Here is a 24,336-nt window from a genome sequence, read left to right as displayed (position 1 = left end):
TTTACTATTTTCCAATTTATATATACTCTAATTTGCAACATTTTTATGCAATAGAAGTTGTACCATGTGTTTCATTTGTTGTACCACTTTAGAACGGCTTCATGCTTTTTAGGAATGACAATGGGCCACTTGTACCATGTGTTTCATTTGTTGTACCACTTTAGAAGGGCTTCATGCTTTTTAGGAATGACAATGGGCGGGGCTTGGGCCGGGTATTGGTAATCCAAAGTCCGTACCCGGTTGTAATTCTTTGTCCCATACCCGGCCCGTTACCTGTCGGGTAATTACCCGTCGGTTATCGGGCATACCCACGGGTATCGGGTATACCCGTTAATTTCTTAAAAATACCCGTTGGGACAAATGTGCAATTTTTACTTTGACGTTTATATAATTTACTATTTTAATGACTATAACAAGATTATGACAGAAGATTTTTTTTTTGGGTAAAGGGTATAACAGAAGATTATGGTATTGTCCTTGACCTCAAACATTATGCTTGTGTAGTTGATTTACTTTTGCGTGCATGGGAAGAAGCTTACATGTTTATTAGAGAAATGCCTATAAAATCAGATTGATCAATATGAATGGATAAATGCCGGGTATTATACACTTTTGTGTAATTTTTATGCTGATAATGGTAAATGGGATGAAGTTGCAAAGTTGAAAATGACAATGAGAGAAAAAGGGTTTATAGTTGATCTTGGGTGTGGTTGGGTGGAAGTGAAGGGGAGCATTCATGCATTTCTTATTGCTGATAAGAACCATCCTTAAGGAAAAGAAAGATGGAAGAAATCACGTAATTTGATCATTCAAAAGTAGATGCTTTGTGTGGCCGTAGTCAAAGACTGGCCGTTGGATTTGGGCTTTTAAATACTGCTCTAGGTGTGCCAATATGAGTAACAAAAAATCTTTTTATATGGTTGGTGGTGGTTTTATTTTTTACGGTTGTGGTGTTGACGAATGCGATGTTATGGTGGCTATTGTTGTGATGATTTTGGTGGTTGTGGTCTACCATCGAAAAAACATTTAACATAGTTACATATATCTAAAATCTGTGAAGTTGCATGGGAGCCGACAACCACATACACATGTTTAGAAACAAAACGTATACAAACCTTGATTCTCGAACGTATGGGTATGGTCAAGGGTAAATGGACAATGATGGTTTATGGTGCAATAATCTGTACTCAAAGCGGATTTACTATCTTAATGATTGTGCTTAGTAAATATACTTTATAGATCACCCTAATATAACTTGCCAGAAAAAAGAATCTGTTAATATATTTTAACACCGCTACATTGACTCGGTTTCGTAACACATCTTCAAGCCCCCGCTGCATCGCGGAGGGGTGCGCTTCTAGTTTGGAACCAAAGAGGAATAAAGTTAGAATACGGAACCAACTATAACTGGGCCCATTTCTTCAACTTCCAATAACACATCGCCACGTGTCCATCTCCAAGAAACCAACAAAAACCCTTCACCCATCTCTGCAAAATCCCAATTTCACACTCTGAAACCAACACCATTTTTGATCAATCATTCATCGATGCACAAATTTTTAAACAAATCCACACGCCTATACATCTCCAACATGCAGTCACAGATCCTCCCGATCTCAATCTCCAACCCCTTCATCCCAAACCCTACATCATCATCTCCAATCATGCCACCTTCTGCTGGTGCAGTCTTCTTCAATTCGATCCACTACGACTCTGACGATTTGCCTCATTCATCGATTGAAGACGGTAAAAAGTTCGAGACTAAACCCTTCCTACTTCCTAGGGTTTCCAGTCTCGATAACGTTAACGGCACTGTTGATGTTATTGCGGCTAGTTCTGTTTCGTATCAGCAACGACGTCGTCGTGCGGCTAGTGATTCGAATTTAACGGATCTTCGTGGAGGGAGAAAGCGGTTTTTTTGGAGTAGTGGCGCTCGGAGTGATGGTGATCGGTATTCTGTTACTCGATTTGGGGCTAAAGTTTTTGGATATGTTAGGTATAATTTTGTTTAATTTGTCTATTTTGGTACTGTTTATTGGTGAAATTAGGGTTTGGAAGATGAAATTTTACTGTTTAGGATCTGATTATGGATTGAATGATTATTGACAATGTATCATTTAGGGCTAATTATGCATTAAATGATTAATGACAATGTATTAGCTTACTGTGTCTGTATCCATGGTATAACGATTATGCGTTAATTGCTATGTTTTCGAAATTTTCTGAATGTTGTATATGATTATACCGATCACCCGCGATAACAAGATAACCAGTATTTGTTGTTATTTGTTAACAAATTTTTTATTCATTTTTTTCAGGTCAGGCTGTAAATTGATAACAGGATTTCTTTCTCTACAATGTTACGCGTTCCTAATCATGCCAGGTGTACTTCAAGGTTTGTAAAGTCGGTGGTTCGTGCCTCAGGTCATTCCTCCCATGTTGATAACAAGCTGCCCACACTTTTTACGTTACTTTGCTTAGATCTCTAATGTCATTCGACTTCCTTAATGACGCGTGACCGTTTAAATGTTGCAGTCGCTTATTACTATTATTTCTCAAGTCAGATACGTCGGGATATTGTTTTTGGTGATCCACCAAGGAATAAGTATGTTCTACGACAATGTTGACTTGCTATTTTGTTCATAGCAGAGTTTTACGTGAATTAGTAATTGACGGCATTGTTAACGCTTGCAGACTTGATATATATTTACCTAAAAGTGATGGGAAAAATGACGTTCCAAAACCCGTCATTGCTTTCATCACTGGAGGAGCCTGGGTAATAGGGTGCGTATCGTTAAGAATTAAATTTTAAGTTTTAAATTTTAAATTTTAAATTTTAGAATTTTTAACTTTTGACACATGCAGAACTTCCATCATTACTAGTTTTGAGTGCTAAATTTTCGAATTGCAGGTATAAAGCTTGGGGTTCTCTTTTAGGGCTTCACTTATCGGGTACAGACGTCATAGTGGCATGCATAGACTACAGGTAGTTTAATATCTAATTGTAAATATTATCTTTTTTTAGAATCTGTAGTAGACTTTTTCTTTATTATTGTAATACTGTTATTTACTTTCCTTTTAGAAATTATCCGAAGGCTACCATCAGTGAAATGGTTGAGGATGCTTCACGAGGCATCTCATATGTGTGCAATAATATCACTGAATACGGTGGTGATCCAAACAGGTACGTTTATTATATGTATATTTACATTTCTGACATGGTATGTTAAAATCATCGATTTGGGTCTTGAAGTTAGTTTTATTGTGACTTTGAAGGATTTATTTGATGGGTCAATCAGCTGGTGCCCACATTGCTGCGTGTGCTCTTGTGGAGCAGGCAATTAAAGAGTCCGATGCAAAACAAGCTACTACATGGAGTGTATCCCAAATTAAAGCTTATTTCGGATTATCAGGAGGGTATGTTTGTCAATTGGTTTTATATATACATTCTTGGTGCATCACTCTATTGCCGTTCCTTGATTGATTTTCTTTATAATCTTTTTTTTACAGATATAATATGTTTAACCTGGCAGACCATTTGAACACAAGAGGTCCATACAAATCACTTTTTATGAGGTATTCTTGCATAGATCTGCGTTATCATCTTTCTTTTCCTACTATTAATCTATACTATATAGGCAAATTGGAAATAAATAATCCCACCCAACTCAATTTGGCCGATAATAATCCCAAGTCAGTTATTGGCCGATAATAATCCGAACTGGTCAATTTTTTTTTTTGTAAAATAGTCCGCCGTTAAAATAGCTTAACGGAGTTGAGTTTTTTTCCGAATTACAAACCGATGTTTTAGGGCTTTTGATCAGAACGAGGATACGAGTCGATCGATGTAAAACTTACCTCGAAATACTGCCCCAACCCACGAAAACGGTGCTTCAATTCGGGTGTTTAAACTTCCAATTAACAAAAATCAAGCCATTTCGAGCACAATTTCGAGGTAAGTTTTACATCAATCGACTCGTATCCTCGTTCTGATCAAAATCCCTAAAACATCGGTTTGTAATTCGGAAAAAAACTTAACTCCGTTAAGTTATTTTAACAGCGGACTATTTTACACAAAAAAAAAAAAAACCAGTTTGGATTATCATCGGCCAATAACTGACTTGGGATTATTAATTATTTATTTCCAATTCGCCTACTATATATAATGCATACGGGAAAGGTATTTTAAGATACCCAAAAGTTAAGAACTTTTTTAGTCTAATAATGCATAAAGTACAACCATAAAATTCAGGGTAAATTAGCCTTTCAACCACTAATTACATTCTTTCATCTTTATTACACTTTAACCCTTCATCTTTAACCAAATTCTGATTAATTAATTATTAGTTACACTTTATCCCCTTATGGAAAACTAATTACCCTCACGATTTTAAACTGCCATAACTTTTCCAGACATTAATTTATATATTTTTTAAATTACACTATATAAAAACGAGCATTTTATTTTCTCTGATTTGAGTATAGTATTGCTATAGTTTTTTAATTAAAAAAATTTGGTATCTTACGTGATTAACAGTGTCTAGGGGGTGAGCAATAACTGAATCGTGAACTGTAACAGAACTATTCATATTTTCATATATTTTTAGCTTTGATACCTCAAGTTCATGTATTTCTTATTTTATACCTCCATTTCATGTATTTATACTTCCAATTTAAGTATTTATACATCTATTTCATGTATTTAAACCTCAATTTCATGTATTTCTAAGCAAAAGTTTTAGTCCAAGTTCGGTTTTGGCAATTATCCGAATTTAAACGAACCGAACAAAAAATCGTTAATCTAACTGAATAAACCGAACAGATTAACCGAAAACCGATTGGTGAATAAAATAGACTAACCGATATCTTATATTTTGGCTTCGGTTGAGGGAATGAGGTAATAGCCGAACCAACCGAACCGTACGCACCTTGACAGTGTCGGTGTTTCCTGCCGCATCGCGCGGGCACCCTTCTAGTAGCATAAAACTAACGAAAGTTTCATAATTTTTACAGAATAATGGGAGGGGATGAATCTTTACGTAAATATTCTCCAGAAATTGTTATTCAAGACCCGAACAATAATAGCGCAGTTTCTCTTCTACCTCCAGTTATCCTATTTCACGGGACAGCAGATTATTCAATTCCAGCAGATTGCAGGTATCTTTTCCCTCTAAAATACATCTTAAGATGTAAAAACAACCAAAAGTGGCAGAAATTGTGTAAGCCTCAGGCATATACTCTGTTATATTATTTACGTAATTACCCATCCAAATTACCAGTTTCTTGTATTGTTGATACAGTTACTCTGTTTTAAAAAAAATGAAAAGAAAGAAATGTTGTTATTTACAGTAAAACATTTGCGGAAAGTCTCCAAAGAGTAGGAGCGAAAGCAGAATTGAAGTTATACGAGGGGAAAACTCACACTGATGTGTTTGTTCAGGTATATACTGTTATCCATTCTTGCTTTATCATATATTATATGCGTATTAGGACAAATTTTAACTTTCCGTGCCCCATATTTTATATTTTGTTTCTATAATTTTGTTTTTATTTAGAGTTAATTACTTTTTTCGTCCTTGTGGTTTGTCAAAAATCACTATTTCAGTCCATTAGTTTAAAAATTGCGATTTCAGTCCTTGTGGTTTCACTTTCGTAACCATTTCAGTCCACCTCGTAACCATTTCAGTCCCTGTACTAACAGAATAAATGGATTGAAATGGTTACGAAAGTGAAACCACAGGGACTGAAATGGTTACGAAAGTGAAACCACATGGACTGAAATCGCAATTTTTAAACTAATGGACTGAAATAGTGATTTTTGACAAACCACAGGGACGAAAACAGTAATTAACTCTATTTTTTATTTATTTTCACAATTTGTGTATGAAATCAGGATCCGATGAGAGGGGATGACAAACTGTTTGACGATTTAGTGGCTATAATACATGGTGGAGATGAAGAAGCTCCTGCTAGACAAGCAAGAGCATCTCGAAGACGTCGCCTTGTACCTGAATTCATGTTAAAATTGGCTGGAAAAATCAGCCCCTTTTAATCAATTAATTATAGATGTGACATTCTTTGTACGTATGCCTCACAGTCTATATAGATACGCATTTAATCTTCTTGTTCGGTTGAGAAGCATGTGTGATAATTGTACAAATAGTCCCGGCTGGCAAACATGGTATTTTGATCAAATGATCACATAAACATGAAGCTGTTCATAGGCAGTTAAACACTGTCTATGCTTAACGTTGTAACTAGGTTGTGCGGGTGGTGGGGCTGAACTTGTATACGTTGGTGGTAACTTAGTTGGAGTGACATGTGCTTGTCGAAGCTGTGGTGGCAGACTCCCATCTGTTTGAAACAGATTCCATATTCATGCGTAAATGAAAGTTAAATGTGTGTATATGTATGTATATATATTACACAAATACAGTGAGTATTTTTCTGTCTGTAATTTGAGTATGATATTAACAATACTGTTTCTAAATAACTAGCGAGTTCAGGTTGGTGTGTTAGAATGGTGGTCTGAGCACACCAACATCGATGACGACTGCCTGATAAAATTACGTTTTGGGTCTTGAAATAGGGTATGCTTGTTAATTTATATATAAATTCTTGAGAAAAGTGCTCGTTTAGTCCCTGTGGTTTGTCTAGTTTCACCTATAGCCTCTACATTTTTGAAATTACAGCTATAGTCCCCAAGTTTGCAAATTCGTTCTCGGATAGTCCCTAGCGTGGATGGGGGTTTGTTTGTCCGGTTAAGTGGTTGAAGGTGGCCAGAGCGCCTGGATGGCAGCAAGGCGTTTTAAATCAATCAAAGCACCTCCGAGGCGGCGCCTCTTACCTGAATTCATGTTATATCGCATGCGCCTATGTGCACAGTTAATATATAGCATTAGATCATTATTGAATTAAGAAGCATGCATGCATACATATAGATAGATGATGATGTAAGTATCTGATAATGATACAAACAGTCCTGTCCTAGGTAAACAACACAACAACATCCATTTGAAACATCAAACATGTAGCTGCTTTAACCGTGCTTAAGCATCTTTGGTGGAAGATGTGATCTCGTCCCATTTGCACGATTTCCGGTCTTATAATTAGATAGAGCATCTGTTTGAAAGAGAAGAGAATATTGTTATGCAGATAACTCCATTTTCATAACTGAAATTAAGATTGCATTCAATATTCATGAATATTTATACTTACTTGACAACGAGATGATTAAGACGAACGAAATCAGGATCAGAACAACCACACCCATCTTCTTTCCCATCTCTCGATCTTTCAGCTCTAATTGCTCCAAGGTGATATATATATTATATATATTATATATATAGTTATGAAGCTTCTAAGTAATGCTCAGATTATACTTATATTTTCATTTATTTATATATTTATAAATCTTTGTCAACGTCAAACTCAAACCCATGTAGTCTTTTGCGTAGGTATTGGGCAAGGGAGTTGTAGACCCGACTGGATTAATAATTAATATGTACAAGCTAGAGTTGCACTTGTTGGCTCTAGGCTAGTGACGCTATGATGAGATAAAAATATATACTAGTCCGATTCTTCAACGTGATGCGGAGAATTCAGTACTAGTCGGTATCGGGTCGGTTCATTACGATACTGATACTTGGTATAATACAACTTGGTTTTCTATACAATTTATACGGGAATATGGTTGCGCATCCAACTTTTGAATGCAAGTTATTAGGCTGGTTGGTATGAAATGGAGCCCCTAAAGGGTTTATTGCGACACCTCGCCACATTATGCCTCATCAACCATTACCCCCCGCCCCCTTTAACAACCAAGAATTGGGATAAAGCCACCAAAAGGTCAATGTCGGCCCCATTACTGATTTAAATATTCATCTGGCCCCACCAACAACTCGTTAATGCTCGCTATTGCCTTGGCGGACCATCAATAGTGCCTAGGCAATGGGGGGTTGGGGGGGGGGGGGGGGTTATTGGCTGCTTTTTGGCTGAGGTGGAGGGGGCACTAGCTCATATTCACCAGTCTTCGAGAAAATTAAAAATCTAATGAACATTAAATGAGTTAAAAACATATATTTTTTATTGTATAAATGGTGAAATAAGAAATTGAAACTTAGAGTTTCAATCGTAACGACTGGTTAATTAAGTAGCGAATCTAATATTCTAGCCGTCTACTTGTATCTCGTTAGAGTGAATTTGTTCGAAGGGTTTCACCAATTCTGAGGAGTAATTTGGTTTTGTTTAATTTTGGGGTAAGGCCTGAATAAACCATTATGTTTTTCTAATAAAATGAATGCACTTACTATTTTTATCTAAGCAGTTAATTCGGTAAATAATCGGATATTGGTCAAGGACTGATATTTAAGATATATGTTATCGCGGTGGAATATCGATAATTTTAATATCATGTGGAATTTTTATATATATAGCAATTTAACTAAAAATTGTAGCAAGTAACAACTGATTAAGATTTAAAACACTAACATTTAGCACCACAACTACAACTTAAAACACTAATAGCAACAACAAGAAGAAACACGAATGGTAGAACTAAGAAGAAATGTACCTTTTTGAACAATGGCAGAACTAAGAACAAAGGTACCGATATCGGGAAAATTGGTGATATCAGTCAAATATCACCGAAAATATCGGTACCGATACTTTACATGAGGACCGATAACTGATATATCTGTGATATATCACCGATTTAACTGTATAGATTTTTATATTAATAATTTGATGGTAACGTTTATAAATGTTTAAACGATATATCACCGATTTAACTATATAGATTTGATACGTTTTTTTTTTTCTTTTGAGATTAGACATTTTGTCATGTTTTGAGGCGTACATGGTGGAGATAAAAAAGCTCCTGCTAGACAAGTAAGACGTCGCCTTGTACCTGAATTCATGTTAAAATTGGCTGGAAAAATCAGCCCCTTTTAATCAAACTATTATTGGATTGAGAAGCATGCATGCATACATATATATATATATAGAACGAAATCAAGATAAGAACAACCTTCTTTCCCACCTCTGAGAACTTTCACCTCGAATGACTTGGAGATAATAAGAATATAATGGTTATATAGTTATAAAACATCTTTGAATATATGGTACTCAGATTTTATTTTATTTATGATCAGTCTTGGTATAATAATTGTAGTCAGTCTCTCAGGGGCCACAGCACCAAGTCTCGGCGTAAAGATCAAGTCATCAGCTTCTTCCCATATTTGTTGGTTTCTTATTATTATTCCATATATAACTTTGCAAGTTTTTTATGCATTATCACTTGTACACCATGCTTTGGGTGTTTTCCAAAAAAATAAAGTTTATTTTTTATTTTCAATCCAAAGGTTTTACTTTTTACAATTTTAACCCTACATAATTTGTTGTTTTAACTTTAACCCAACCCTACATAATTTGTTGTTTTAACTTTAACCCAAAACTTTTCCTTATTTGCAATTTAACTTCACAACTTTTCTCACTTATACTTTTCATCTTTTGCAAATTTTCGTTTTACGTAGAGTTTTAAATTTTTTGAGTTAATACGACGCAACGTGCATGTGTGGTTCAATGTTTTTACCTCTATTTTTCCATGTTTGACAGGTTCGTCGCAACACGCATATCCTAGGTCGAGTCAGTGTTGGTGTTCGATTACGGTTGTGTGACATTAGTACTATTTGACACCATTTTACGTCCCGACACAACGCGGAGTGTGCTTTGTGGAGTTTTCAAAGAAAAAATGGTTATGCATATGATTGTTGTAACGTTGGCTTTGAGGGTTTTCTAAAAAAATTGATTTTTTATTTTTTTTTACTTTTCATCCAAAAGTATTTCATAAATTATTTTTAACTCAAAACTATTTGTTTTTTTTTACTTTTAACCCAAAACTTTTTATCTTTTGCAATCTATCCTCATAACTTTTTTTTACTTTCAACTTTGATCCTTTATAGTTTTCATGTTCCGCAAATTTTTCGCTTTATGCTTGGTTCTAAATTTTGTGACTCAACACATCGCAACGTGCGTCTTTGGTTCAACGTTTTTATGTTTCGTTCTAAATTTTGCGAGTTAACACGAAGCAACGTGCGTGTGTGGGTGAACGTTTTTACATCGTCTATTTTTTCTCATTTGACAGGTTTAACATAACATACGGGTTCTACACTACTAGAAAAGACACCAATCTTGACACGCGAACAATGACACACACCCATTTTATGACATTCGAAAGCGTGCGTCAAGGAAAAAATGTCATGGTTTACAAAATTCAATAAATTTATGACATTCTTTTTTGTGTGTCATCTTTTTAGCGTCATTAAAAAAACAAGATCTATCTTGACACGCAAACAATGACATACACACATTTTATGACATTCGAAAGCGTGTGTCAAGAAAAAAAATGTCATAGATTTACAGAATTTAATAAATTTATGACACTCGTTTTGGTGTGTCATCTTTTTAGCTTCATAAAATAAAACATTATGACACTCTTTTTTGTGTCATATTTTTAGCAATGTCAAGTTATATTTTCAAAATTTTTAAATTTCCTCAATTAATCTAATCTATAAACCTAATCTCAGTTAATTTAACCTGATCTCTCATATTCTCGCGCTAAGCCCCCACATAGATACGCTAAAAAAGCCTAACTCCCACCTAGGGATGGGCACGGTACCCGTTCAGTACCTAACCGGTACCGGTATCGAAAAGCGAAAAAAGTGGGTACCAGTACCGGTACCGAATACACCGGTTCGATACCTGTACTTACCGGTGTTTTACCCGTAAATACCGGTACCGTACCGGTACCGAAAAACAGAAAAAGTGGGTACCAGTACCAGTACTGAATACACTGGTTCGGTACCGGTACTTACCGGTGTTTTACCCGTAAATACCGGTACCGAAAAAAGAAGAAAGTAGGTACCGGTACCGAATATACCCGGTACGGTTCGGTACCGTTACGATACTGGTACCCAGTACCAAATGCTTATCCCTACTTCCACCCGTTTAAACTTTCCCACACACGACACTATGATTCCCTGGCTTATTATTATGTTCCACTATGTCAACCATTATCAATATTGATCAACGATGGTCAATAAGGATCGATATTTACCCATCGATTTTTTGTTAGTAATTGATTAGAAAATCCTATTAAAATGTGGCTATTCATAATTAAACTTGTAAGTTTATTTAACACTTACAATTTATATACCTTTATACATTATACATTATATTATTTCGTAACATTTATATATCATAATGTTGTATAAATATACTTTTTTTATAAACATAACACTCATATTTTATTTGATATCTTTTGTATGCTTTTTACAAATCAAGTTTGAGCTCAAAATTTAGAATATTAAGAATAAATGAGACGAATCGAATTATAACAAATAATATTAATAAGATTATGAAGGGGTATGGTCTCAAATCGTGTGTAAGGCATTCTAAGACATGCATGCAAAGGATCATAACCAGGCTTAACAAAATTACAATTAGCATTAGCATTGACAAGAGCATATACGTAGGCCCAGACCGGCGCATGCAGCAAGTGACAACTAAGACAAGTACAATAGTAAAAATGACAAGGGTTGTGCCCAATAAGTATGCGCCAAGACCTGACCAGACAACTCCCACGATGGACAATCATGTCGGAGACAAGAAGTATTAAATGATAGTGACGTGGAACCAATCAGGTTATGCCGATCACTGATCTGTGATCTCCACCCACAACTGGTAACAAACTCGACAACAAGGACAACCATTAGGCCACATGGCTCCAATCACCGTGCACCAACGTCTCTATCCCTGCAGCACTAACGGTCGTGTTAGAGGAGACAAACATGATATTTCTTGTTGACGACTAGGGGTGCAAACGAGCCGAGCCCAAGCCTCACCTTAATCGAGCTAGGCTCGTTACAACTTTCTGAAGCTTGAGCTCGAGCTTGGCTCGATTCAAGCCTTGGAGGCTCGTTAGTAAAACTTAAAACTCGAGCTCGGCTTGAAAGCTCGATCTAAGCAACTAAGGCGTGAGTTAAAACAAGCTAAGGCTCGACTCGAGCTCGTTTTTGGCTGTTAATGAGCCAAGGCTCGGATCGAGCTCGACTCGATAGTTTGAGAACTCAGTTAAAAAAGAACATCTAGATCATTCAAAAAGTAATACATAGTTTAAACCCTAAAGTACTAAGCTCGATAAGGCTCGTCGAGCCTAATCGGGCTACACATACAAGGCTTGAGCTTGGGCTCGATATCTAATCGATCCTAATTTCAAGCTTGGGCTCGAGTTCGATAAGGCTCGGCTCGTTCAAGATTTTTATCGAGCCGATCTCACGTAGCTCGCGAGCTGCTCGGCTCGTTTGCGTCCCTATCGGCTCGTTCAAGCTTGCTTTTTATCAAGCCAATCTCCAGCATGACCTATTACACCAATCATCACCAATCATAGTGAATCACTGTTGTACATGGTTAATCATAAGTCAAATAGTACGTTAATGTTGTTTATCAAGGCTATGTCCCCTTACGACGAATTGCAACATAATATAGCCCATCAGTCCACTCGATCTCATATAAAGGACTTTAAATTAAACATTAAGGTTCATGACGACACATGAAAAACTATCATGACTATAAAAAACCTAACACCATCCATTAGTGCACATATAACCCATTATAACGTTTTTATGTATCCATCACAATAATATTTATCATGGCCACGTTTGCTTAAAAATAACCTCATTTAATCAAATTTGATAAATGATTCAAGTAAAATTTGCCTTGCCATAAGAAACTTTCTTGCGATTCGTCACTAATCATCAATCATGGTCAAACATAATTAAAACTAGTCAACTAGATATTCCATATCAAATGTGTTTTTTTTACGATTAAAAACACATTTGATTAATGTAGCTATAATTGACTGTATAGTCAAAGAAAATCAAAATTTACGAACATTTATAATTAATGTAATTGTTTCATTTTTATATAAAATAATAATTTATTATTGTATATATCTATTTCTATAATATTTATACATATTTTGAATTCTAAGCATTATTAACAACACTTCTAATTTATGTTAGATTTTTTATATTTTAAAAAGATATAATGTTTACACCTAATATTATCAAATGTATATAAGTTTTGAAGTTAAATTAAAAGAAATAAATTTATAATTCAATTTCTCTTTTCCCTCTTATCTTATCTGAATTTTCATTCCCCCTCAAAATTTCATCTTTTCCCTCTTCATCCAAAATTTATCGATCTCCCGCTTCTTCCCCATCCCATATCCCTTGAATTGCCTTTCTGGAACATTTAGAAGTTGCAACCACCACACAAAAAAAAGGAGCATAGCAAAATATGTGATGCTCAGGGCGGCTTACACTCTCTAATTTCTCGGGCCCTCGATGAAAGAAGGATGATGCCGAATTGGAGAAACAAAGTTCATTGGAAATTTGACGGTAGACTGAAGATAGTAAATATAACTGATTTGAAGTCTCGGCCAACCATTCATTTAAAGGTACATGTTTGAAATGCCAATGTATTTTGATTATTGGAGCTCAAAATTTGAGTGGGTCTTATGTGCTTAACATACCATTTTTTCTTGCTTTTATCTGGTGTGAGATTAGAGGAATGGATTTCTATATTGGTAACACTTTGATTGATATGTATGGTGGATTCTGTGCATCTGATAAAAGCACGCCAGGTGTTCGATGGTATGCCAAAGAGACATTCTTTGAAATTTATTAGTATGTAAGCTTTTAGTTTTATATATGCCAACATAATCTTTTGAGTATGGATAATCTTTTTGTGATATTTGTTAATTATCTAGGTGGAAGGTTTAAAGGTGGATCTTGTGGACACAATAGATGCTCAATATGCTTTTCTTGCTGGAGTATTATTAAAACTTGTTACGGAGGTCTCATTACCTATGGTATGACTTCAATTAAACCAATTCTTTCTTAACTAAAGCAGTGTCATGAATGAGACCTATCAAATGAAAGTGTTAATTAGTGGAGACTGAGATTTTACATGAGAGTTAATCTAGTTTAGTTTAATTGAATAGAACTCTTAGCTTATAATCAATAGAAAGGGTTCACTTAGATGCTTTTGTAGTAGAAAATGGCTCAATTAGATGCTTTTTATAGCTTGAATAATAGAAGTTCTTCAATTTGGTTTTATTTATATGAATAGAGCTTGTCATTTTAATCGAATAGGGCTTCTACAAGGTGATTTGTATGCTTAAAAAGATAAGAGTTTTCAAGAAATGGGTTTTAATTAATATTTTATAAAATCATGGTGAGGTGACTATAATGCACAAGATAAAAAAGGTGGAAACCGCTCTCAAAACTTAGAGCTTTGTTTAGATTTTTCTTAAGTTCCATTTAAATTTGCTATCATTGAAAGAAAATAAGTTTCTATCGTGATGTTTGGTTTAAGTTACGTTCTATAAGGGTTATAAGTTAGCAAGGCGCCAGATTTTTTACTTCGTTTTGGACCCCAATTTGTAGAGCTGCTTGCGGAGTCACGTCGATTCTTGAAAAAACAATTTGTAAAGGGACCTCCTCACCACTCGCTCCAAAGAGATAACAACCTCAACAATCATTCTATATGCAATAATCAAATATTGTACCTTTTCTAACCTTGTAAATCAAAGCTAACAATTATTTGCATCGGATAACCTAAACGTTTTTCTTTCTGCAGTTATTAAAACAATGATTTTGGTTCTTCAAATAGCTACTACGTTTCACTATGCATTCTCCTCCTATGATGGTACTTTTCTCATTTTTTACATTTTCCCTCTTTTCGATCTTATGTTTCGAATTTTGGTATGTGACAAACTGATAAGATGTTAAATTTCTAATTGTTCATATACATGACTATTATACTTTGGAGTCTTACATGAGTTTGATTTTTTAAATGTGGAGTAATACATATATGATTAAAATGTGTAATTGGATTCTTTTGCTAATAAATATCTAATGTAGAATTTATATTTTGATCTATTTGATTAAAAATTGTGTGGATGCTGCATTTATATCATACTCTAAATTAAATTTGACCTACATGTTAGTGTAAAGAGTAAAACTTAAACAATATAGAGTTAAATGTCATTTTAGTCTCTGTGGTTTGGGTCATTTTGCTAGTTTAGTCTAAAGGTTTCATTTTTCGCCTGTGGGTCCAAAAAGGTTTCACATTTGCCATTTTAGTTTACTGGGTTAATTTTATCTGTTATTTCTGTTAACGAGAAGGGCAATACGGTCATTTTATATGGCCGAATTGCCCTTCTAGTAAACATAACTACATATAATATGACCGAATTTCCATTATCGTTAACAGAAAAAATAAATGAAGTTAACCCAATGGAGTAAAATGACAACGGTGAAACATTTTTTGACCCACAGGCAAAAAATGAAACATTTGGACTAGACTGGCAAAATGGCCCAAACCATAGGGACTAAGATAACATTTAACTCTAAAAAATATTGATTCAAGCTTGGAATATATGTTATCTAACCTGATCTATCTTGTAAAATCTATGAAATTTTTGCTGCAGTTTTAATTATTATGATTATTGATGCTTATAATTACCTCGTGTAAATTGTACTCTGGGTCTTTTATTTTTAATATATGTTATGCAAGTTTGCTATCAAGTTTCAAAAACTAGCAGGCACCACAACTACACAATACTACATTATATCGTGTGGACTTTTAGGTGTGTGTAAGGATTTCCATTTTAATTATTAAACTTTATATTTGTGTTATGGTTACATGCTTTTCATGCTTATACGAGAATCATATAAGTCACTAAAAACATTACAAGAAGTAAAGATTGAAATTTAATTATTGATGTACAGAGAACAGGTTGACCCTTGCAAATAAGATGACAAATTATGTATCTATGTTATCGTGTTAGCTGGCATGAGATCTCTAATAGTTTTTTTTTCTGCATATTATTATCATACATATTTTTTTGTTGGTGCTCTAGATTCCTGATGCAAGTGTCTACATTGGAGGAACATGCAACCTTTCTTTGTGACCCTAGCAGAAGAAAGAACTTTAGTTTCAAATGATGAATTTAAGAAGCCAAATATCTCAAGTGGATTCAAATGTTTTATGCTATCCGAAAGAAAATGCCAAAAGCGAATATGATGAAGAAAAATACAAATCACACAAGGTTTGGTTGCCTGGGAGATTATTTGGAATCTGTCCTTTAATGGAGTTGAAGAAGCTAAACCTACAATATTAGCTTTTATTGAACAACGTTGTATTGAAGTTAATTCTCATTCAAACATCATGGACTATAACATAGAAGCAGCTTCTAACTTTGCTCACCTCAGAAGATCGTCAATGTTATCTGTAACCAAGTGGTATGAGTTAATTCATTCTGAACTGCTGGAACTACAGTTTAGTAGCGATATGGAGTTGTAGATCATAACCCGGAGCCATGTATGGGGAGTTGGCATACTATGCAATGTATCTTTAGTTTTGGTTTGATAGATGTTTGATTATGGATATTCATTAGAATAGAAGCGGACTTCTATTGTATATTAAATTCTTATGTATTTCATATAAGTTTTTGGTTTAATTTGTATCATAATTAAATTATCTTTGCAAAAAAATAGTTATTATATATGTATCCAAGGCAAATTAGTAATTATATAAAAAAATTAAACAATTAAAAGCATGACACGCGTAAATGAATGTCATATATATGTGTCATAAATGCTTGTCATGAACGTGTGTCGTTAAAAAGTGTCATAAAATGAGTGTCATGAATGTGTGTCATTAAAATGTGTCATAAAATGAGTGTCATGAATGCGTGTCATTAAATGTTTGTCAAGAAATGTGTGTCATGAAAGCATGTCATTAAATGTGTGTCATAAAAACATGACACACAAATGCATGTCATGTTAATTTTATGACTCCTCAATCAACGACTCGCATTTGCGTGTCATAAAGACCCTTTTATGACACGCAATGCATGTCAAGAAAGGTGTTTTTTTTAGTAGTGAATTGACTTAGTTATAACTAAAGAATCCCCGCCGCATTGCGGCGGGTCGCAATCCTAGTTTGAATAGGTTAGTAAAAGGATTGATCATTATTTGGACACCCCCTTATTTATTTGGAAACTTCCGGAGCTCTATACAAGGCGTATAGCTTTATAAGTCTCATATAGAGTTTAATGAACACCAGCCAATCATCGGCTGGTAATCATTGGACACTATACAACACATATAACTTTATATATGTCGTATATGGCTCAATAATCACTAGCCAATCATTGATTGTCGTTTTTAATATACAACACTATGCAACTCGTAAAGCTTTTATATGTGTCGCTTTTTTTCATATTCAAATATTTTTTTTAAATGTTCAATTTTTTTATATGTTTTTAAATGACTATATATTGTAAGAGATGACAGAAACCCTGTGTACTCGTGTACTAATAAACCCCAAACAATAATATATTCCAATAGTTCGGTCACTGATCAACTGATGTATCAGTCTCTACACTTGTAGTTAGTTAAACATGTCTATGCTTATTGCTTAGCAATTTATCTTAAGCGGTGGCGATAGTTGTTCAGTTGTAACCGCCGTCTCATTTTACGGATGGTGATGGTGATGGTTGTTCAGTTGTAACCGCAGTGGCATTTTCTTGAATCATGTAAGATGGTGGCGGGCCTGGTGGCTGTGGTGGAGGTGATTGTTCAGTTGTAAGCAGTGTCTCATTTTCCGCAATCCTAGGAGGCGGTGGTGGTGGTGGTGGTTGTTGAGTTGTAACAAGGGTTGCATTTTCTGGTATCCTGCTAGGTGATGGTGGTCCTGGTGGATCCATATTGTTTGGTGGCCTGTTATGGCCTGTTACAGTCGTAGTTGAAGACCATGTTTTACGCACAACTGTTGTTTGAGTAGATGGGCCATGACCTGTTACAGTCGTAGTTGAAGACCATGTTTTATGCACAATTGTTGTTTGAGTAGATGGGCCGCTAGGTGTTACTTGTGAGTTAGAACCCTTGTTCTTTGGTGGAAGAGATGATTGAGTTCCAAGTGCTTCTCGAAACTCTGGCGCCTCGCCCCCGTCTGCAATGCATAAATTAAATAAAGATTATAAAGAGAATGTATGTATTTATTATATATGGATATTTGTACTTACTTGAGGATGAGATGATTAAGAGGAATGAAATCAAGATCAGAACAACCTTCTTTCCCATATCAAGATCTTCCACCTCAACTTACTTGGATAGAATGAGGATATATTAATGAATATATAGTTGTTGTGAATGGTCTCCGCAGTAAGTGATACTCAAATTTTTTATTTTATTTATTTTTAAATTGTTTGTGAGTCTTTGCAAAATAATTGTAGTCAGTCACTCAAGACCACCGGACCCAAGTCGTGGCATAGGTGCAAGGGAATTGACGAGACTGGGTTAATATGTACAAACTACGCACGATGTTAGACCAACAAAAAGCTAAATAAGTTTTGTACGCACGATATGTTAGATGATAAAACCAACAAAAAGATAAATAATTTTGTAGTTTGGTGATATATAAAATTATAAACTTTTGATTTCAGTTTGCTTTTTTGTTATTTTCTAAAAAATGAACAATAAAAAGTTAATATTACAAATCATGTAGAACTGTTAATACGTGTGATACCGTTGGCGGATCCATGAATTTTTCCCACCAAATTTCTTTTAATAGATTTTCACTAATTCTCACTATTTTTTTTTAAATCATACAAAATTTCTACTATTTTTTTTTTATTTTTTTTCCAAACTAAGAAGATTCCCGGGAACCTCCAAAACACCCCTGATCCGCCACTGACTTTAGATCCTAAATGAACAACAAAAAGTTAATATTACAAATCATGTAGAACTGTTAATATGTGTGATACCATTAAACCTTTAGATCCTAAATAGTAGATGCGTTTCTCTAAAAATATAATTCAGAATTTCTTAACCCAAACTCGTTTGAAAGTACGAAACCATGTTGATGAATTTGCATTGAAACTCATGAACCCAAACACAATCCGTATCATATATTTATTCCTAGGTTCATGAGGTTGTGCAGGCTTTTTTAAGGGCAGTTTGATAGGGGGGAAGTTTGACGGCTGATGGTTTAGCAGCTTCCTTAATAGGCTTCTCGATCTTCATAGATTCCTTGAACATGAAAGCTCTTAGGTTATTTGATTTAAGCTTGAACATGAAAGCTCTTAAGTTATTCGATTTAAGCTTGAACACTTTTCGTTAAATTCCCTTTAGGGTTGAAGATGCCATAGAATGCATATAAGTTATGCTTAGAAGCTACACTGACTTGTAATGGCAAATATTTAATGAATACATGTAAGTCGGTTTGATACGAGTGTACATGATGTCCCTTACGTTATCCTTCCGATTCTCATTTACCGAAGGAGAAGAAGAGATTTGAAAGGATGTAAAAAAATCGTGTTACAGAGTTTATTTTAAGAAAGAAAATGGGAGAAATGGAAGAAATTTTATGTTTATTCCTTCATTCCAAATCCTATTGAATTGAAAATTTGAAAGAAAGAATTTTTAATACATAAAATCTTAAACTCAAGGAAACCATAGTTATCTTTCTTTTCCACTTCTTTTCTTTTCTTTTCTCTCTTTAATTCATTTTATCTTTTTTTCATTCCCTATATTAAACTCGGGAACACAACGTTAATAAACCTCTTCTCACAATTGTGCTGAACGTGCAATGATATCCCATCTTTTACTCAACACTCCAAAGGCCTAGTAAATATCCTTCCTAGCCGATTCTTATTTTTTTGTGAATTTTTCTTCATCATTGGAATATCAAAATGCCTTACTAAAATTGTATATCCAGTATAAATGAAACCGGTAAGATTGTACCTATACTCGTAGTAGTGAGTACTGATGTGCACAAAATGCAACATATAAATTACATCAATTGTGGCATAAAATTAACCCTTTTTTAGTACTAATGTTGGAGAAAGTGTGCTTTTGTCTTCCTTTTGTATTTTCAGGATTAAATGAGCTCAAATGAACAAAAGAAGCAAAAACACAGCTAAATCTAACATAAATACAAGAAAAGGAACAAACGTGGCATGCCCGACCTCTCGACAGCATCTTCCCAAAGAAAAACAAGAAGACAGAAGGTTGAACACGCCCCGTGCTCAGTGAGCACAGGGGCGTGCCAAAGTGACAGCAGAAAAGACAAAGTGATAGAAGCTTCTACTTCCCACCACGGGGCCGTGCTCAGGGGAAACGGGGGCGTGGTCAACTGTTGCAGACGCATTTAATGAAATTGCGAATTGCAATTAATGAAGAGAGAGACTCGGATGGACACGGGGTCGTGCCCAGTGGACACGGGGCCGTGCCCAGGCTTCTGTTCAGCCTATAAATAGGAGTGCCTGGAGCTCTTGCAACTCATCCCTTGGCACACCACCTCTCTCACACTTCACCCACCACCCACCACCATCACAACACCATCATCCACCACCATAATCCATTGTCCATCATAGAGTGTGTGAGTCGTCTCGGGATCCAAGATTGATCGTAAAAGTTCTTGACAATCAAAGGCTATGTTTGCCTAAGTCTCTTACATCACTTGGTGAAGACAAGTGTTTAGTATAATACTTTTTATTTTTAATCTTTTGCACTTTTTAATTGGTTTTGTATTAATGAATTTAATTACTAGTTTCTTATGTTGAAGATGATTCTTCCTTATCGTTTGTCCGTGGTGTCTTGGCATTATTTTACTGTCTATATAAAATAAAAGATTTTCACCATTCATAACTCCACGGTCTATATGGAGGTATGTTGGCTACCTGGTCGGGGGTTAAGAGAACGGTTTGGTAAGAGTCTTGCCATTGTTCAGTGTATAGATCCTGCAAAGGATCTGGGTCAAATTTAGTAGGACCTCCTTCAATACCCAACGATATTGGATGGCGGGGGTCCAAACTCTTTGATCCCCTCATAAGTTAAACTACTATTAAAACTTTAACCCGGCTACTTAGGACTGTATCCCTACTGACTCAGACTACTTAGCCGAGGGTAACGTCGCCTTCAAAAGAGGGGCCTACCACATTATGCATTAATAACATAATTAATTATATTTCAATAATCCGACCCTTTAGGATTGTATCCTTGCTGACTCAAACTACTGGGTTGAGGGTAACGTCAACTTCAAAAGAGGGGCCTACTACAATAACTAAGATAATCTCTTAAACAAGTGCAAAAGTGCAAAAATAATCAAAGGTTATACTACACACGAGTCGGATCCAAGTGATTCATCTTGTCTATCTGTTTTTATTTTTATTTTCTTTTTCAGCATTTTAGTTAGTTTTATTTTTCTAGTTTAAAAATCTTTTTCTAACATTTTGATTTGATTAGACGTTGAGGATAAACCGGTACTAAAAGCTCTTGTGCCCTTGGACGACCTCGGTATCTTACCAACACTATACTACGTCCACGATGGCTGCACTTGCCCATATGTGTGTTTAGTGTTAATGAATATCGTGTTTATAAATTTAAAACTTGGCTAAAAAGTGTAAAAAGGGCTTAAAATATACATCTAAAACATATATACACTGACACGCATCAGTACCATTAGCATAGACTGAAGAGCCTGGTGAAACTTCGTTAATCACATCGTCAAATACATGTGATTGCTCCATAACATTAATATATTTGTTCGCGCCGCACATTCCAATATTCCATGCCATATCCAAAGATTGTATGATGCCACGGCCTCGGGTATTTTGGTCCGGCCATCACGATCACCAATTGGAAAGTTCAGCCACTTCCAATCCATGCAATTAATACTACTAAGCATTCACGCGAAGCGGTGTACACTTTCATGTACCTCACATATTTGTTGCATATCACTAAACACCGGCTTTCTCAAATATCTTTGTTGGTATCATAGGCAACCGGTTCCCAAGACCATTCGGTTCGAGAAGGACGATGATTACACTTGAACGAATAATTGTTACAACTCTCACGCCACTTCATACTGAATCATAATAACAGAAACGAATAATAACTAACCGAAAACACGGAATCGAACTTGAACAAACTGGACTTGAATTAATCAGAAATTCTGCATGTACAGACGCTTTGAAACTGGAAGTTTGCAGCCCTATATATATGTATTGAAGCGTTGTGATGGAACGGATGTGTCGATTGCAGCCAAGGGGTATGTCGTTCCCCATAATAACCGTTCACGGTTATATCCCTTCACACTCACGTTGCTTCAAATCAGGCCCAAACATAACATACCTACTAGACTCTAGACTTTAGTGTTTGACCCATTAATTACATGGCCTCTGGCCCAACACAAATAATAAAACATAACAGTGACTCTGTTTTTGACCCATTAATTAATAAACGAAAATAAACCACCGGTTCGAAACCGGCTCCAAACCGGATCCGGATGTTCTTGATTATAAACTTCATTCTCCCTCCTAAGCATGAACATCCTTGATCCGCAACCTTCTTTAATCGTCATCGCTATCGGCGACCTCGATGGTAATCATCAAGTCCGCCTCATCCTCGTTTTCTACCGCTCCCGCTTGTTCATCCTTCTTACTTCCTTCACCCGCAATCGCTGCGTTTTTATCTCCTTTCTTTTTCATAAACTCGAAATACCACTCAATCAACTCGATGTAGTACACGTAAGCGACCTTTATCACATATGCATCGTCCGCTTCGAAACCATACTCGACCGCTACCTCGGCCCAAAGATCATCCTCGATCACTTTCTTTGTACCACCTTTAACAGCCACAATTCGGTGTAGTAAAATCAAACTAACATCCCTTCCGTCGATGAGCGTAGGAGGCATAACGTTTTCTTTGAAGATTCCAAGAAAGAACGGTATAAACCACATTAAGACTTCCTCGAAGGGGCCACTATAAAGCTTTTCATACCCGACTAGTTCTTCATGTAGCAAAATTAAATCCAAGGCCTCTAGGCAACTTTCGATAATCATGTCATGTTCAATGACATCTTCTTCTTGTTGAGAACGGGCAACCGCCTTTCGACGTAGTTCTTCTTTAGATTGTTGCGGATTAATTTTCAAGCTTTCATAATAAAACACGAAACCAGCCTTTTGCCTTTTCGAGTAGACAATCTCTGTCTTCTTCACACTCGACGTGCCTTCTCCATTTAGTTTCTTGTTTTTCTCTCTTTCTAACTCAAACTCCTTTTCGTAAAAATCCTCAACATACTCTTTGAACTTTTCTTTATCATTTCGGTGTCCGTTATCAACATTTAGACCATCATAAAACTTGTCTAGGTACTCCTCCTCTAGTTCGATTTCGGACTTGTTCTCAAACACATCAAAGCCTTTCGCTTGACCACCGAACATCTTCTTTAGAATGCACGAATCACCGGTAGTAATTGTTTCAATTCCTTGAAACATCAGTCGTTCTAGGCTTAACACGTTTCTTTTGAGTCCTGGCACATAACTGACACACAGTATTATCTTATCTTTACCGTCCACCGGTATTTTTACTTCGCCAATACCGTGAACAAATGAGAATTCCCTTCTCACATCATCCGTCATCACCCCAAAGTGCCTCTTAAATCGCTTAAACACACTCCTATTCCCAGTCATGTGTGTTTTGAAATTTGGGTCTACCACCCAAATCGAATCGAAACTTCCACCGCAAGTACCATCAACTAAATAATCATTTTCAATGGGTAACGGGCTTAAGTTGATATACTTACTTGGACAGATCGAAGCGATGTGACCAAATTGCTTACATAAAACACAACGATTTCCGGCCTTTCTCGGTCTTCCCACCGGTGCGCTCCTTCTTTGGCCGAAACTTTTCTTGAATCCTTTCGGAACCATCTTCTTGGGAAAACTCTTAACCGGTGATTTCCACGAACGCGTGGATGGCTTCCCCTACGCAACATTCTTCCCCTTGTTGCAGCCCCGGCCGCTCTTTCCACCGTTTACCCAAACATCACCAAACCCGGCACCAGCCGTTTAACCCTTCTCCCTCAGATGATCTCCAAAACCACCATGACCCCTCTCGATTTTTACCGAAGAACCTTTGGCTCTGATACCAATGTTGGTATCATAGGCAACCGGTTCCCAGGACCATTCGGTTCGAGAAGGACGATGATTACACTTGAACGAATAATTGTTACAACTCTCACACCCAGGGCCGGCCCTGAAAATTCGTGTACCCTGTTCGAGCTAAAAAAAATGTGTCCTGCCTTAACAAAATTGGGTATTTAGCTCACTAAATGTCTAAACCAAATGCCAAAGGGGTTAATAACTAATCTAAACCATAAGAATAGTTTTGTAAGGGGGCCTATCTTGATGTTTGTATGGGT

The 24,336-nt window shown here is 35.9% G+C and overlaps 2 protein-coding genes and 1 long non-coding RNA gene across 3 annotated transcripts; 1 reads left to right on the top strand and 2 right to left on the bottom strand.

Moving 5' to 3' along the window:
- The first annotated feature begins 1,460 nt into the window (after positions 1 to 1,460).
- LOC110872128 (probable isoprenylcysteine alpha-carbonyl methylesterase ICMEL2) lies at positions 1,461 to 6,257 on the top strand. Its single transcript, XM_022120906.2, has 11 exons — positions 1,461 to 1,996; positions 2,319 to 2,395; positions 2,536 to 2,605; positions 2,695 to 2,784; positions 2,912 to 2,986; positions 3,083 to 3,184; positions 3,277 to 3,417; positions 3,511 to 3,576; positions 5,014 to 5,157; positions 5,350 to 5,440; positions 5,894 to 6,257. The coding sequence occupies exons 1-11, from the start codon at positions 1,548 to 1,550 to the stop codon at positions 6,050 to 6,052; spliced, it is 1,464 nt and encodes a 487-aa protein (XP_021976598.1). The 5' UTR covers positions 1,461 to 1,547; the 3' UTR covers positions 6,053 to 6,257.
- Positions 6,258 to 6,891: 634 nt separating this feature from the next.
- On the bottom strand, positions 6,892 to 7,360 carry LOC110872129. The gene is made up of 2 exons (XR_002554190.2): positions 7,219 to 7,360; positions 6,892 to 7,122 (listed from the first exon to the last, which is right to left on the bottom strand). It is a non-coding gene; the product is annotated as an uncharacterized LOC110872129 (long non-coding RNA).
- Positions 7,361 to 17,602: 10,242 nt separating this feature from the next.
- On the bottom strand, positions 17,603 to 18,215 carry LOC110869588 (formin-like protein 14). The gene is made up of 2 exons (XM_022118831.1): positions 18,158 to 18,215; positions 17,603 to 18,084 (listed from the first exon to the last, which is right to left on the bottom strand). Exons 1-2 carry the CDS (start codon positions 18,213 to 18,215, stop codon positions 17,603 to 17,605), a joined length of 540 nt encoding a protein of 179 aa, XP_021974523.1.
- Between the last annotated feature and the right edge of the window lie 6,121 nt (positions 18,216 to 24,336).

This window comes from Helianthus annuus, chromosome 8, assembly GCF_002127325.2.
Source record: "Helianthus annuus cultivar XRQ/B chromosome 8, HanXRQr2.0-SUNRISE, whole genome shotgun sequence".
NCBI lineage: Eukaryota > Viridiplantae > Streptophyta > Magnoliopsida > Asterales > Asteraceae > Helianthus > Helianthus annuus.
This window is presented reverse-complemented; position numbering and strand designations above follow the sequence as displayed.